Source organism: Zeus faber (genome assembly GCF_960531495.2).
Source record: "Zeus faber genome assembly, chromosome: 15".
NCBI classification, from domain to species: domain Eukaryota; kingdom Metazoa; phylum Chordata; class Actinopteri; order Zeiformes; family Zeidae; genus Zeus; species Zeus faber.
Genome location: NC_137194.1, coordinates 23,873,055 through 23,887,140, shown reverse-complemented (window position 1 = coordinate 23,887,140; position 14,086 = coordinate 23,873,055). Strand labels below are relative to the sequence as shown.

The 14,086-nt window shown below is 47.7% G+C and overlaps 1 protein-coding gene across 2 annotated transcripts in view; it reads right to left on the bottom strand.

The window, feature by feature from the left end:
- The window catches only part of flna (filamin A, alpha (actin binding protein 280)), a 39,134-nt gene extending 26,295 nt beyond the window's left edge, over positions 1-12,839 (bottom strand). For both annotated transcript variants that reach the window (XM_080015722.1, XM_080015723.1), the window contains exons 1-2: positions 12,599-12,839; positions 7,034-7,568 (exon numbers count right to left, since the gene is read on the bottom strand). In XM_080015722.1, the coding sequence (XP_079871848.1) occupies positions 7,034-7,406 (373 nt within the window). In that variant the 5' untranslated portion in view covers positions 7,407-7,568; positions 12,599-12,839. The remainder of the gene's footprint in view (positions 1-7,033; positions 7,569-12,598) is intronic.
- Positions 12,840-14,086: the final 1,247 nt, after the last annotated feature.

Here is a 14,086-nt window from a genome sequence, read left to right as displayed (position 1 = left end):
TTTCACTAAAAGAAGGCGTGTCTGCATATCAGTTCATGTGTCTTCCCACAGGTTGGTGCATGCTCAAGGAATGCTGCGGAGTGCACATCAGTGTTACGGAACACAGTGGTCTGTCAGCAGAGTTTCAAGAACACCAGGGGCAGATCGCAACATCACCTGAACAAAGATCCAAAACAAACCCCAAGTTGACCTGAAATCACCTCGTTGGAAAAAAAAAATAAAAATAAAAATAAAAATAAAAATAAAATAAAAAAATGTTCTAGGATCTAGGTGGGGGTGACAACCAAATACGAGGATCTAGGTGGGGTGACAACCAAATACGAGGATCTAGGTGGGGTGACAACCAAATACGAGGATCTAGGTGGGGTGACAACCAAATACGAGGATCTAGGTGGGGTGACAACCAAATACGATGCCTGACGGACCTTTTAGGGAAACCGCATTAGTACCCATCTTCACCACTAATTCAGCATCACAGGCGGCAGAACTCTTGACAACAGCGTTGTTGTTGGTGACATCTAAGAAAGGGGGTCCAGTGCCAAGCTCCCCGCTCTCGGTAGGGTTTAAATAACCGATTTACAGATCACAACCCTCCCGCATGTGAGAACTTGGCAAACGAAAATGGCAAACTGCGAGTGTGTGTGTGTGCGCGCGGCGTGTTTCCATTTGATTCACCCAACACACAGAAAGCCACCAAACATGCAAGGAATCTGTCAGCATTCCCAGAAGACAACGGTGTTCGCAGCCTGACGGAGCCCTTATACGGACACAGACTGCCGCATTCCCCCGCTGCTGACTCATAGCAACCCCCAAGTGTGTGTGTGTGTGTGTGTGTGTGTGTGTGTGTGTGCGTGTGTGCGTGTGTGTGTGTGTGTGTGTCTGTCTGTCTGTGTCTATGCATGCGTGTTTGTTGTTGTGGAATGTCTGTCTTTATCCCTCAAACTCCCATGACTCATCTGTTTGGCTCATTGCAGCGACCCCTATGGCATCTATATGACATCATAGTCTCTCTTAAAACTCTTAGCCCCCCCTCCCCCTGCCCCCATAAAACAGAAAACATATATGTTTTTATGTGCCCAGACGTACTCTCGACGCCGTCAGCTCGATTCCACACCATGCCTGCACTGCGTTCTGTCGACCGTCCTCTCCTTGTGCATTTCCAGTGCTAGACCGTATTAAAAGCCACTGAATAGTCGGCGGTATAACAACCCTTTCCTTAAAAAGACCAACAGCCCCGGTCACGAAACATACGCACGCACACAATGCCAGGCCGTACCTGTATCTGATTTTGTATGTTAATTGGCGTCAAAGTTCCCAAAAACATTTAAGGCGGAATTTGCCCAAAAGGTAAGAGTGTGCGAGGCATTGAGTCAATGGGAGACATTGCGTGTTACAAGCCACCGGCACATTGAACAAATTTAACTTTGGCCGGCGTAACACACACACACACACACACACACACACACACACACACACACACACACACACACACACACACACACACACACACACACACACACACACACACACACACACACACACACACACACACACACACACACACACACACACAGGAAATGTCAAACATTCCATACTAGCCTTATCACAGACACACACACTTGTGATTTAGTGGGCAATATAACACGTTTTGGAAAGGCTGACTTTCCTGCTCCAACAACAAAGACAAGTTGTATCATGTGTCAGAAAGCAGATGAATTACACAACCTAACCCCAACACCCCCCTGTAAGAAATGTGGAAAAAAGTTAAGAACTCACGACCTAAAAGTTGACTTTAAACTAATTTCCTCACTTTAAACGTATCTTTCACTGTTAAACAAAACTAAGGGGGGGGGTGGAAGTGAAATCCCATTTTCCCCAGGCCTCGAGCCTTGGGAATTTTTGTGTGTGTGTGGAGTAGAGGGGGGGGTGGTCCTTTCCCTCCCTCCGTCAGAAACCTCCCTCTGGCCGACTCTGACTCAAACAGGGCCACAGCAGAGCTACTACACTTCCTCATGTTCCTCTCTGTGGCTCCTTCCAATCCTCCCCCCCCTTCCTTCCCTCCCTCCCTCCCTCCCTCTCCCGGTCGCTGGAAAAGTTCCTCCTGGTTTTTTGGCCTTAAAAGGGCAGAAGCAAACTGGATCCTGGCAGTCCACCCACTCCCCGGGCTCTGGTTACAGACGGAGGGGGAGGAGGGAGAGGAGGACAAGACAGGGGAGAAGGAGGAGGGATGGGGGGGGGGGCGGAGGGGTTGGAGGGTAAGGACAGAAAAGAGGAGAGAAAAAAAAAAGCCAGCCAAAAAAATAAAAAATAAAAAAAAAGAAAGAAAGAAAAGGAAAGTGCTGTGTGGGACATTTTTAAAGCCTGCATCGCGGCGGCAGTGGCTGCTGTAGGGAAGGCTGATCAAGTGGTCCGATTCGTTTTTAATTTTTTGGGAAGCGGGCGTGATGGATGAGGAAACAGAGAGGCTGAAAGGCAAAAAAAAAAAAAAAAAAAAAAAAATCTAGAGAAATAAATGAAAGGAGGAAAATAGGAGGGGGGCTCATGGGGGTGTGAACGCGGGAGGTGAGAAGAGGACGTGGTGCCAGCCGTGATTAACGAGGAGCTTTAATATCACGTGGCTCTGATGAAAGCTCTTATTTCCCGTAGGAGTCGCCGAACCAGGACCAGACCTCTGAGATCAGAGATGCAGCCCGGCGGCTATCTATACTTTGTCCATGTACAAATGATTAAAGCAGAAATGCAGATGCGCTCCAGACAAATATCTAGCGGCTAATCACTTGTGTGGCACAAAACCTCTACCGCAACGGCACAAACATGTCAGTAGCCAGCTCTGCCTTGGTAACGTTTTGTAATCAACAGTAAATTAAGAAGAAAAGGGAAGCATTTCCACCTGTGAAATAAACAAAAAACATGTTATGTCCGCCTGGTTCCTGTTGTTTGGTTGGAACCAGAGGCACGGGGTGTAGGGGCACGATTCCAAGCCTGTGATGTAATGGCCCAAATACCACTGAGCTTAATGGGAATGTCCACTCCGTTAATCTGCTGTATCCACTTGACCAGTCTCCTTTCGCCTGTCCAGAAAGGAAGCCATGCTAATGATTGCGAGCTGGCAGGAAGTGATCCATTTTGACCGGAGCGACTGGCTCCACCCGCCCGCATCCAAACCCCCACTGGCACCGTTTCTCCCTGACCTCGTCCCTGCGCATCTCCCCGCTCTTCACCTCCTGAAGGCTTCTGTCGGGTTAGGCAGGCAGGATTATATCCACCATCTCGCCAAAATATTCAATTTTTGATCGTCTGATTGCAACGATTGCAATTTGTAGCTACAATAAGGACCAGGATGCTTCTAAAAAAAAAAATAATAATAAAAAAAAAAAAAACGCTATTCTGGTCAACAGTGCCCACTCCGGCTGCCAAAGAAATGTTTCCATAACCACATAGGAGCATCTGGTTTCAGGGAAATATTGAAATACAATTTTTGCATACTTCGTCTTTTGGTTTCAACTGGTAAGGTTGTTCGCTGTCATCAGCTATGTTTGTCATAATCCCAAAGAATTTTGACATCTACAGCTCAGCCTTTCAGGCACATTCAGTCTTTTTTTGCCTGAAGCCAACCACTCGCACCGCATCCATCTAATCCCCTTCATGGGCTTACGTCAATTAGTTGACAGAAAGCATTTACCCGAATTACCCAAATGTCATTAACATTTTGTTTCTGCTGTTTTTACAGCATTGAAACCGTGTTTTACAGGTGGAAACTGACAGTGAAGTGGTTCTCCAAGACCCTGCTGCCCCTCATAAGTGGTCATCTAACATTTTTCCATGATCACAAAAAAGGATAAATGCACAAACACCTGATGTGCCATGAGAATAAGAACTCAAGAATGGACTTTCACATCTAAAACCTTTCCGCACCCCAACCGATGCAGAAAACACAGAGGAACCCACTGACTTGACAAACGCTTTCTTTCCATTCCTTTATTTGCCGTATAGACAGAAAATGTCACTTTGCTTACATAAGAGGTGGAGATGGCCTGGTTATTTCACAACAGCGCTCTTGTCTCAACCTGTGCAGGCCACGCCGAGCTCCGTGCCAAAGCAGAGGAGGTGAGAGGGAGCCGGGTTGCACCACAGCTTACTTGGCCCATTTCACACACCTCCGCCCGCGTGTGGGGAGGGACCGTCAAGAGCTCGGCAATGTCAACAGTTTTTGATGGGGTGGGGTTTTTCTCTTTTTTGTGTGTGCGTTTTTTCACTTGAATGCTCATTCTGTGCAGTGAGCATTTAAACGGCTCACTGATTGGCTTGTTTCAAGAACCGGGCGAGTTATTGACGGACTCCAACAGGGTGCCGACACGACGCTGATAAGGGATATTATATCACAGTGTTCTTTCAATTGACTGAGTGGTCAAAATCACACACACACACACACACACACACACACACACACACACACACACACACACACACACACACACACACACACACACACACACACACACACACACACACACACACACACACTTGTTTGAACAAGGGAGTGATGAGCCGAGTGGAAAATATACACAGTCTTGACAGAGTCCACAGTCTCATGTCTCGCACGAATCCACACCTCGCAGTGCCTTCGAACAGATACAGAAGCAAGGCGTAAAGAGACACCGTTCCATTTCATAGTTTGCAAAATTCGCCATTCACAACAAGCGAAGCATACAAGACCAACGTGCACAGATTAAAAATAAGACTTAAGGAAGCTTCACTTACAGCTAACAAAAGCAAGCTGTTAAAAACGTAATGGTCTTATTAAGACGATCTCCCAGGGCCACAACAACAGACCCAGAAACAAACAAGACACATTAAAATTAACACCCACGACGGGCAGTTGATTTAATTTCTAGAGGAGTGGTGTACATCACCGACAAACAAAACAAAAACATATCCTCTAAAGAGACCAGGTCAGGATGCAGAGCACTGAGGGAGACCGTAGCCAGTCAACAATGCAACTTGCTTGGTAGGAAGGGCTCAGCGTGTTACTGGCTAAACACTCGGGGCACACGGTTGAGTGTTCATCCAGTTGCACCTGGAAACAGAGCGCAACCTCTTGTTTGCCAACTGTTGATCTCCCTGATCAAATGAGTCATACTGTAGCCTAGTGGCCTTTTGTAGGCCGCACCTACGTGCCAACTTTGGACTCCATACACGCAAGATACCACCCTCTTTGTGTGAGGGATACACTGTTGATGAGTTCACCTCTAGATCTGAGGACTGGTCTTTGATTGGAATGAGTGGATGACAGTAGCCTTCAAGATAGCTCATATCTAGGCAGTAACTCGATGTCCTCAAATGTTCCGCCGGCTGCTTGTTGCAACAGTTGCGCGGTTTACGAACATTTGTGTGTCAGGCCGATAAATCAAAGCCAGAAAATGCAGCCGAAGCCATTTTCCAAATGGTAATGGAGCTCAGGTCATGAAGCGAGGCCGCCTTGGCTAATGATAGGTCTGAGGCCACACTAGCTGATGGCTGAGCAGCATGAAGTGAGTCAGAACAGAGGAGTGTTCAGACGTGCTAAGTGTTCAGCCATTCTTACATTTCTTAACATTAGACAAGAGGTGCAAAAAAAAAAAAAAAAATCAAAAAAAGAGCCCCGGCACAAGAATGATTCAAGAAAAAAAAAAAAAAAAAAAAAAAAAACACAGGACATTACAGAGAAGCCCAGATTGAAGGCCAGAACAACAAATTAGCAATGTCAATTCTGAAAGTTTGGTCAATTAACTGAGAAGAAAAGGGATCGAGACAGGGACAGAAAGAGAGAGTCTGAGATAGACCATCCACTACTGGGTGGTGGGAGAAGTTTGGCAATTTGTGGTGAGGGTTGTTGGCTGGGTGTGTCTCTGGGTGTGTTTCCTACAGCAAAAAAGGGGGAAGTGAGGCTCCCCTTCAGATGACACATTACTCACATCTAAGATGTACGTGACTCAGCTGCATGCAGACTAACGGGCACAAAGAAAGACAGATGAGGGGGACAGACGGCTAGACAAGCGCTTGACTATGACTAGGGGAGGGGGCAGCTCTGTGATCCCCTGACCGTCCATGTTTAGTTAAGGTAAGCGGTAAGAAACAAGAGTACAATATTAGAACCCAATATCATTTGAGGGACACACACACACACCTTTGCAATGTAGTTGTTGGGTTGTTTGCCCTTAGATAGGGTGTGTGTGTGTGTACACAGTGTGTACATAGACACCATTGCAAAGCCATAGCCACAAGGTATAAACTCATCTATGATTCATAGATTACCCAGTGAATCAGTTGCTCCAAGAGAAACACTCCTTGCCTACAGGAAACAGGCAGGGTTAGGGTTATCTGCTGAGTCCACCGTACAAAAGAAAAAGAAAAAAGAAAAGAAAAATCAGCTACAGGAGTTATTCTCAACTCAGTGGGCCATTGTCCACTAATGGACAACCCTCAACACAGTGATATGTCAAAGGACATGCAGCTGCAACCAGCCAAACGCCAGCAACCCCCCCCCCCCCCGACCGCGTTGCAAGTCTTATGCCACAGAGGCCCTACTAGATGGGAGTGTGGGTGTGGGCCAAGAAATGCCTCGACGCGGTGGTGATTCAGGGGCTGCAGCCTGCTGCAAAGGCATGCGCCCAAACAATAGGCCTGTGTTTGCTTCTCCATCTAAACCACTAGGCCTGAACTGCATCCTGGGGCGACACGTTTCTGCAGGGCCCGGTCCCGACCCATGCTGCAGGGAGCAGCCAAGCCCGGGACTGAGTGGAAAGATACTCCCACATAAAAAAATTAAAAAATAAATAAAACTCAATTCAACTTATATAAACATTAAAGTTACTAAAAGCGGTCTCGGCGCAACTCGGCTGTCAGGTGGTCTCATTGCACTCGGGCGGTAAAAGTGACCTGCGTGCAGGGCAGAGCCACCCCGGGCGTGACAGCCGCCACGCCGCCTTCCAACTTTGCGCTGGGACGCGTTAAGGGTTCAATTCACACGCAACGCGTCGCGGATCCGACTCACCTATGGACACCAGCTTGATGTTCTCCTTGTCCAGGAACTCCAGCGCCACCGACACGTTCTCCAGCTGCATCTGTCTGAAGGTGGGCCTCTGGTTGTACTTTCGGAACATCTTCTTCTGGGACAGCACCTCCAGGAGCCCGATGAGCCGCAGCCCGTCGCCCAGGTCCGTCTGCAGGTTGGCGATGCGCTTGTTGACGCATTTCAGGTGCTCGTTGCACCAGCGGGTGAAGGTGTTCTGCTGGATCTTCTTCCAGGGCGCGTCCTCGGCCAGGTCCTTCTCCGTAGCGGGCATGTCTGCTGCGTCCTTGTCCGGGGAGAGAGCGTTGGGAGCGGGCGCGGCGCTCTGGTGGAGGCGGGGGTGCGAAGCGCTCATTTTTATGGGCTCGGGTGTCTCTCTCTCTCTCTCTCACTCACTCTCTCTCTCTCTCTCACTCGCTCTCTCTCGCTCTCTCTCTCTCTCTCTCTCTCCGTTCGCTGGCTGCAGTTTTAGGGTGGAGTCTGTTGGAGTTTTTCAGGGCCGCTCCCCTCTCTGCTCCTGTCATAGAGAGAGAGAGAGAGAGAGAGAGAGAGAGAGAGAGAGAGAGAGAGAGAGAGAGAGAGAGAGAGAGAGAGAGAGAACATTAGCCTGAAGATAGGGATTTCGCAAGGAAAGTAGGCGTTCAACAGCGCTGCATGGTAACTTTAACTTATTCCCAATGGTCCCTGGCGCGTTTTAATAGAAACCCGACACCCCCCCCCTTGTCCTTCATAAACGACCTGCAGATCCAGTGTAGGAACACATGGAGAGAACACATGGCCATACTGGGGCAGTGTGTTTTGGACGTTTCCATGTTTGCTTAAAAGATAACAGCATTGCAATGTCTAGAGACAAGGTCGACCTCAAATAGTAACGTGGGGCTTTTCCATTTTTCCGCCCCCACCCTCACTTTTTACCCCCACTCACTTCCAGCCTACCTGCTGACAACTACACCAAACTATTATGTCATGTTATGCCCGTTGCCCCAGGGTGAGAGGGATTGACCTTCCCTCCAATCTCCCCCTCTCTCTGTTTGCGAAGACATAACCTCAATCCACCCCTGCCTTGGGGCACATAATTAGGGCTTTTATTTTTTCCTCCTCCTTTCATTTTCGCCCTCAACATTCAGCTATTAACATAGGACTTTACACAAGGACAAGGAGAAGAGCAACAGCATATCCCCTCCTTTTGGGGACCGGGGCTGGGAAGGGGCCCAGCAGGCAGCGGGCCAAAATGCTTTTCTGCACCCCAAGGTTTAACAGAGAGTAGGGAGTCAGACTCCCAGGCTGGATGCCAACAAACATGAATGTACAAGACGATGGAGCGACCATAGCTTCAGCCAGTGGTAGAAGGGACCAGGATCTGCATTCACACCAGGGTATGATTATCTTGTGTTCCTGTCACCATCTTCACCGGCATATTAATAACTGAGTTCATGTATGCCTATTGGCGTGCGTGTGTGTGTATTTGCATGTGTTTGTGTGTGTGCATCCATGCGTGTACGTCTGTCGGTGTGAGGTCACAGTGTGTGGAACCTTATCTTCAAAGCAGTCACCCAGTGCCCCCCCCCCCAGTCTCTCAGCTGGGCTGCGCTGCTCAAACAGCCGGTTGAGTTCATACACCAGCAATGCTCTACCATAACAAACCCCTGGCAGATGATCATGCTTTACGGCCGCCAATCTCTCATGTAGACGTCACCAGCGGCCAATGCTTGATAATTTAGCAAGATGTGAATGAAGTCCAGACTAATTCCTTCCTTTTCCCTTTGTGTTTCATTGAAGTCTGCCATATGGATGTTCACGGCTGAGTTTTTCTATGTATTTGTGGTTATGTAGGCTAATTTATTACATGCAATGAAGAAACAGTCAGAGCGGGGAAGCTGAATTCAACATATTTTAAGTAGTGAAGTGCCTCTTAGCCGCTAGGGATGCCAACGGATAAATGTTGATGCTTTATGTCAGGGAATATATGTAAATTAAAATGAATGATCACCAATGGGGGACTGAGAGGATGATTAAAGATTTCAATTTCACTTGCATAATCGTCCATTTGCAACATCTTTCTAGATGTTTCTCCCCCGATGAGAGGAGACAATAGAAAAGCTAAAGAGATGGAGAGATGTGACTGTGCTGCTTGACTAAATAAGGCCATCAGTGCCAGAAGCCACATTATGGTTGGTAGCCATCTAAGAATGCTTGCTCTATGTGTCTCTGCATGCATGTGTGTGTGCGTGCGTGCGTGCGTGTGCGTGTGTGTGTGTGTGTGTGTGTGTGTGTGTGTGTGCCTAAGCGAATGTGAGCCTGAGTGTGTACTTGTGTGTGCATGCTGGTCTCTGTGTGTTTGTGCAGCTCTGGTTGAGGGAGAATCTGAAGAATGCCCCCCTCCTCCATAACAACCCTGTAACCTCCAGCCCTAATAACCCCCCAATAAAACAACACCATTAATCTAACACAAAAAATACACACACGCACACACACACACTAGCTTGGTTTTGCATTCGCTGGGTCATTTAACAATCGAACAATAGACTAAACCAGAATTACGAATTTTACTGTGGTGCCTGGACTCAAAAAGTGCCCCGTTTCAAAACTTTTCTGACACATAGGCCCGTCTAAAAAACAATATATTGTATATGCTGGCCGTGCTTCACGCTGTAAAAGCTAAACGCCTTATTGTTAGAATAACAATGTTGTCGTGCAGGAGAACAAGAATGATTAACGGTGAGAATGGAGGGTGTGGCCAGGAGGGAAGGGAAAACAGGAGTAGCCAAAGAAAAGGTTGAATGAGGTGTTGCAGAAAGTCCGAAATTGAGCCAGAGACTAAGACTAAAGCTGTTCCCCATAAAGATTTGATCACCCAGGTGCCGAACCACTCTGTGAAGTCGAACAGTGAGTTTTAGTGTGTGATTTAATCTCTGATCCCTGTCTTCTGACTATCAACTGTTTTTCAGACAAGAGACAGAACTTAAGAGTTAGAATAAGTGGATGTGGGTCTGAGCCTGAGCCTGACTCTGCTGCCTGTTGGCTCCCTCTAGTGGGAAGATGTGAGGGTCTCTTGCTGCTCTGATGCCCTTCTTAATTCTTTGTTTTCCCTTGGGTTTATTCCTCTATTAATATCTTGTGTTCATCTCGTGTATTCCCCTGCCACTTAATCACATCATCCACCTTTATTTCTTCTTATTATGTTTGTCCAAATATGTTCTACTTTTTCTCCAAGGGAAAACAGTCTGATCGATCAGATAATGATGTCACTCCTTATAACAGTCTCACTTGGATTGTTCAACATTTATTGAACTTTTTACTAAGCAGTGGCAGCATCTAGTGTGTTGGGTGATGTTTTTTTTTACATCCCACCAAAGGGGCGTAAAAAAATGTTGTCCCTGTCCAAAACTTGTGGTGGACGTCTTCACAACACTGAATACTGGTCAATTATAACAACGATAGCCTAAGAACAGACGGCGATATTAGATGGAGTAAATCAGGATGAATACCAGAATAGCTAAATGAGGCTGGAGACAGTTTTTTTTATGGGTGTTATTGAGCTGCTGTGGTATTAGGGCCCGGCCGTCCGTGCCTCTTTCTCTTCCACTGACCCTGTGGATGTTGTTATGCCAGCCAAGCAGTGCCCTGCCAGCAACTTCTCATCGCTGTTCGCCACACCCAACCAGCCACAAGCTGAGCAGCCCAGCGGTGAAGTATAGGAAGTTAGATGAGAGCTGCACACTCGGCTGTTAACCACATGACACACACACACATGCACACACACACACCCAGACATACACACACACACACACACACACATCTATGTGGTTAAAGAGAAAGTGAGGCACAGAGATTACAGCACAATTATGGTTTTATTCTTTCTTGCAGAGGTAGAGAAAAAGAGTGTACTTGTTTATATGCTTTTTGGTTAAAAAAAAAAATACAGCAGGCCATATAAGAACATAGGTTGAATGTATTACCTTTCATCAAACACCTCAACATGTTTTAGAAGTGACACCGCACTTAAACTTGTCAGGTACAAGAAAAAACAGCCTGAAATGATACACAATGTTGATAGTTTTAACTCTGGGTGAACTGTATCTTTCAAGACCTCAGAGGGAAATGATCTGCCAAAGAAAAAAGGGTTGGGAGACGGCTAGAGTATGGTGATTTTTTTTTAGTAACGAAAGAGAGGACAGAATGCTTGTTCACTCTCACTGCTTGAAAAATGGAAAAGCATAGTGAAGAAGAAAAGTCTCCTGGGCAAAAACTCTTTGTTTGACTGGCCGACATATGGAGAGATAACCCTCAGGCCTTGACCCTTCTCAACCTTATCTGTAACACGATGTAGATTCACTGGCCCGACACAAGAAGCCACGATAAAGGGTCTTTATGTGTATACAGGCGCTCTTTGTCATGGTTGAAAGTGCGAAGATTTTATACGCAAAGTCAGTGGGGAAGCAGTTAAACTTAATAAAAAGCTTTAGACACTTAATAAAGAGCTGTGTGATATGTAAAATAACAATAAAGACAATAATAATAATAATTATTATTAAAATTATTATAAGGGGCCCAGCCCTATTATATATTATAATAAGGAATTCCGTACAATATTGACATATGTCTTTTTAAACATTTAAAGACTCCAACTGAGCTATATGGTTATGTAAAGTTTATTGGAGATATTTTGTGATAGAATTGATGGTTAAATCTTCTTGATCGGCATTCATTTAGGCTATACTACAATTTTGAACCAGCTTAATATAAAAAGTTAAAGATGTGAGTCTAACCGCCCCCCCCCCCCCCCGTGTGCTGTGGGTGGGTTTCCCGATGATGTGAGACCTGCTCCGGGCGGCGGGGGGCGCACACTCCCACCACTTGACACACGGTCCGAGCGCAGAACCGTGTTTTACCATATTTGGTGTAGAGCCCCCGATCCCAACCGAGAGAGATGCTGCGAGCGTGTGTGTGCGTGTGTGCGTGCGTGTGTGTCCGTGGTTCTGCGTGCGTGCGCGCGCGCGCGCGCGCGTCAGGAGCGCACACTCGTCCATCTCGCCAGCGAACGCTCGGAGCAACCGCTGCCCTGCCCGAGAATCTACTCTTTTTCGAGATGGGGTGAGGTGGAGGAGACGAAGACGTTTTAAATCTCCACCCTCAAAACAAAGCGCCAGCTGTCATAGCGATTAGTAAACATCGTGTTGATTCGGCAACGCTGCGACTTGAATGTGGTTCAAGTGGCGGAATAAGTCCCGCAGACCGTCCGGGTCTAGTCGTCCGCCGTATCCCCGCATCCCACCCACTCCAGCAACGCTTTTACCTCTTGATAATAAAAAAAGAAAAAAAAAAAAAAGTCAAGAAAGCTGATCGCCAGACCGACTACCCTAGACGACTGACACGCCATCCAGTGACAACTTACGCGCGCTCTGTGACCGAAAGGGCATCCTGGCATCACCCCGCTGTTTTCTAAAGCTTTTTTCTTTTGTTGCTGTTGTTGATGTCGTTGTTGTCACGTTAAAAAAAACAAAAACGATTTAAACCGGCAACGAAACCCAGAAAACTCAAACTTACATGCGGCGGGTCAAACTTGTCTCTGGCTGGCGCGGTCGGTACGCGTCCTGCGGTGCGTGTCCGTGCGCCGTGGGTCTGTCCGTCTCCAAAGTGCGCGCAAGAGTCCCTCCCCGGGCGCCGTCCCGCCGGGAATCGTTCGCTAGAAAAGAGATAGTCTGTCCGCTCTATTGCTCTTTTCTACCTCTCCTCCTCTCTCTCTCTCTCGCCCGGTACCGCGAGAGCCTTAATTGGTAAGGTATCAAAGGCGGTGGTTCCGAGCGCGTCCCCTTTACGCTCCTTTTTATAAGGGTGACGTCATGACCGCGCCTTCAGATTTTAAAGGTATGATGTCAGCGGCCTCTGGTTGCCCCCACCCCCACCCCCACCCCTCCTCCCTCCCTACCCCCCCCCCCCCCTCAAATCTCTGCCTCCTCCCGGGGGCTTCTTCAGAGTTTTCTCTCCTTCGGTTCTGTTTCTATATCTCTCTTGCTGTTCCCCCCCCCCCCCCCCCCTATTTCACCCTTTGCTCCCATCCTTTGTGACTGTGTGTGTGTGTGTGTGTGTGCGTGTGTGTGTGTGTGTGTGTGTGTGTGTGCTGGTGGCGGGTCCCCACATCTCTCGGCACCCTCTGTCCTCTCTCCTTCCTGTTATCTGTTTTTGTTCGGGCAGGCCAGCGAACAGGGAGAACCATGTTTTCTCTTTGTCAACCCGGTTCTGACTCCATGCCAGAGACAGAAGGACCGTGCGTGTGTGCGTGTGCGCGCGCGTGTTGCGCCTGTGCGTGTGTGCACGCTTGTTACTGCGACAGAGAAGCGTGTATTCTCCAACTGAGATTTGGCTCAGAGAGCAAGAATGTTGGGCTTCTTCGTTCACCGTGCCCCCTTGCTGTGTGAGTGAGTGTGTGTGTAAGCGTGCGTGTCAGAGTGTGTGTATGCGTGTGTGTGTGTGTGTGTGTGTGTCATTGGGGATGCGAAGGGGAAAATGGAGGGAGGAGTGGAGGAGGGAGTGATCTGAAAGCAAGTTAGTCTAATAAATCAGAGAGGCTGTTTGGGGGGTAGTGGGGTGAACGACAGAGGGGACGGGAAAGGGCATCAGGAATACTGTCAGACAGGACAGCGATAGAGACGGAACGAGCAGAGGAGGAGCTGGAGCCTTTTAAAAGCGCCATACAAATTATTAAATTAAATAGTTATCAAACGTGTGCCTTCAACTCCCCTATCGTTCAGCAACAAAGACGCCAAGGATAACGTTTTATCTGTGTGTTCACGTGTGCGTGAGTTCACGCGTGTGTGTGTGTGTGTGTGTGTGTGACGCAACCTCTACGAGATGCAGAGTGATGATGTCACTGACCCACTGGCCAAGCAAACAGCTGCTTCTAATTAATACCAACTAGTCAGACACACACACACACACACACACACACATCTTGCTCATAGTTGGCACTGTGAAAGGACCTAGTCAGAATTCTCAGCCAGGTACAAATTTTCTCTCCCTGATCTTAATTATAGG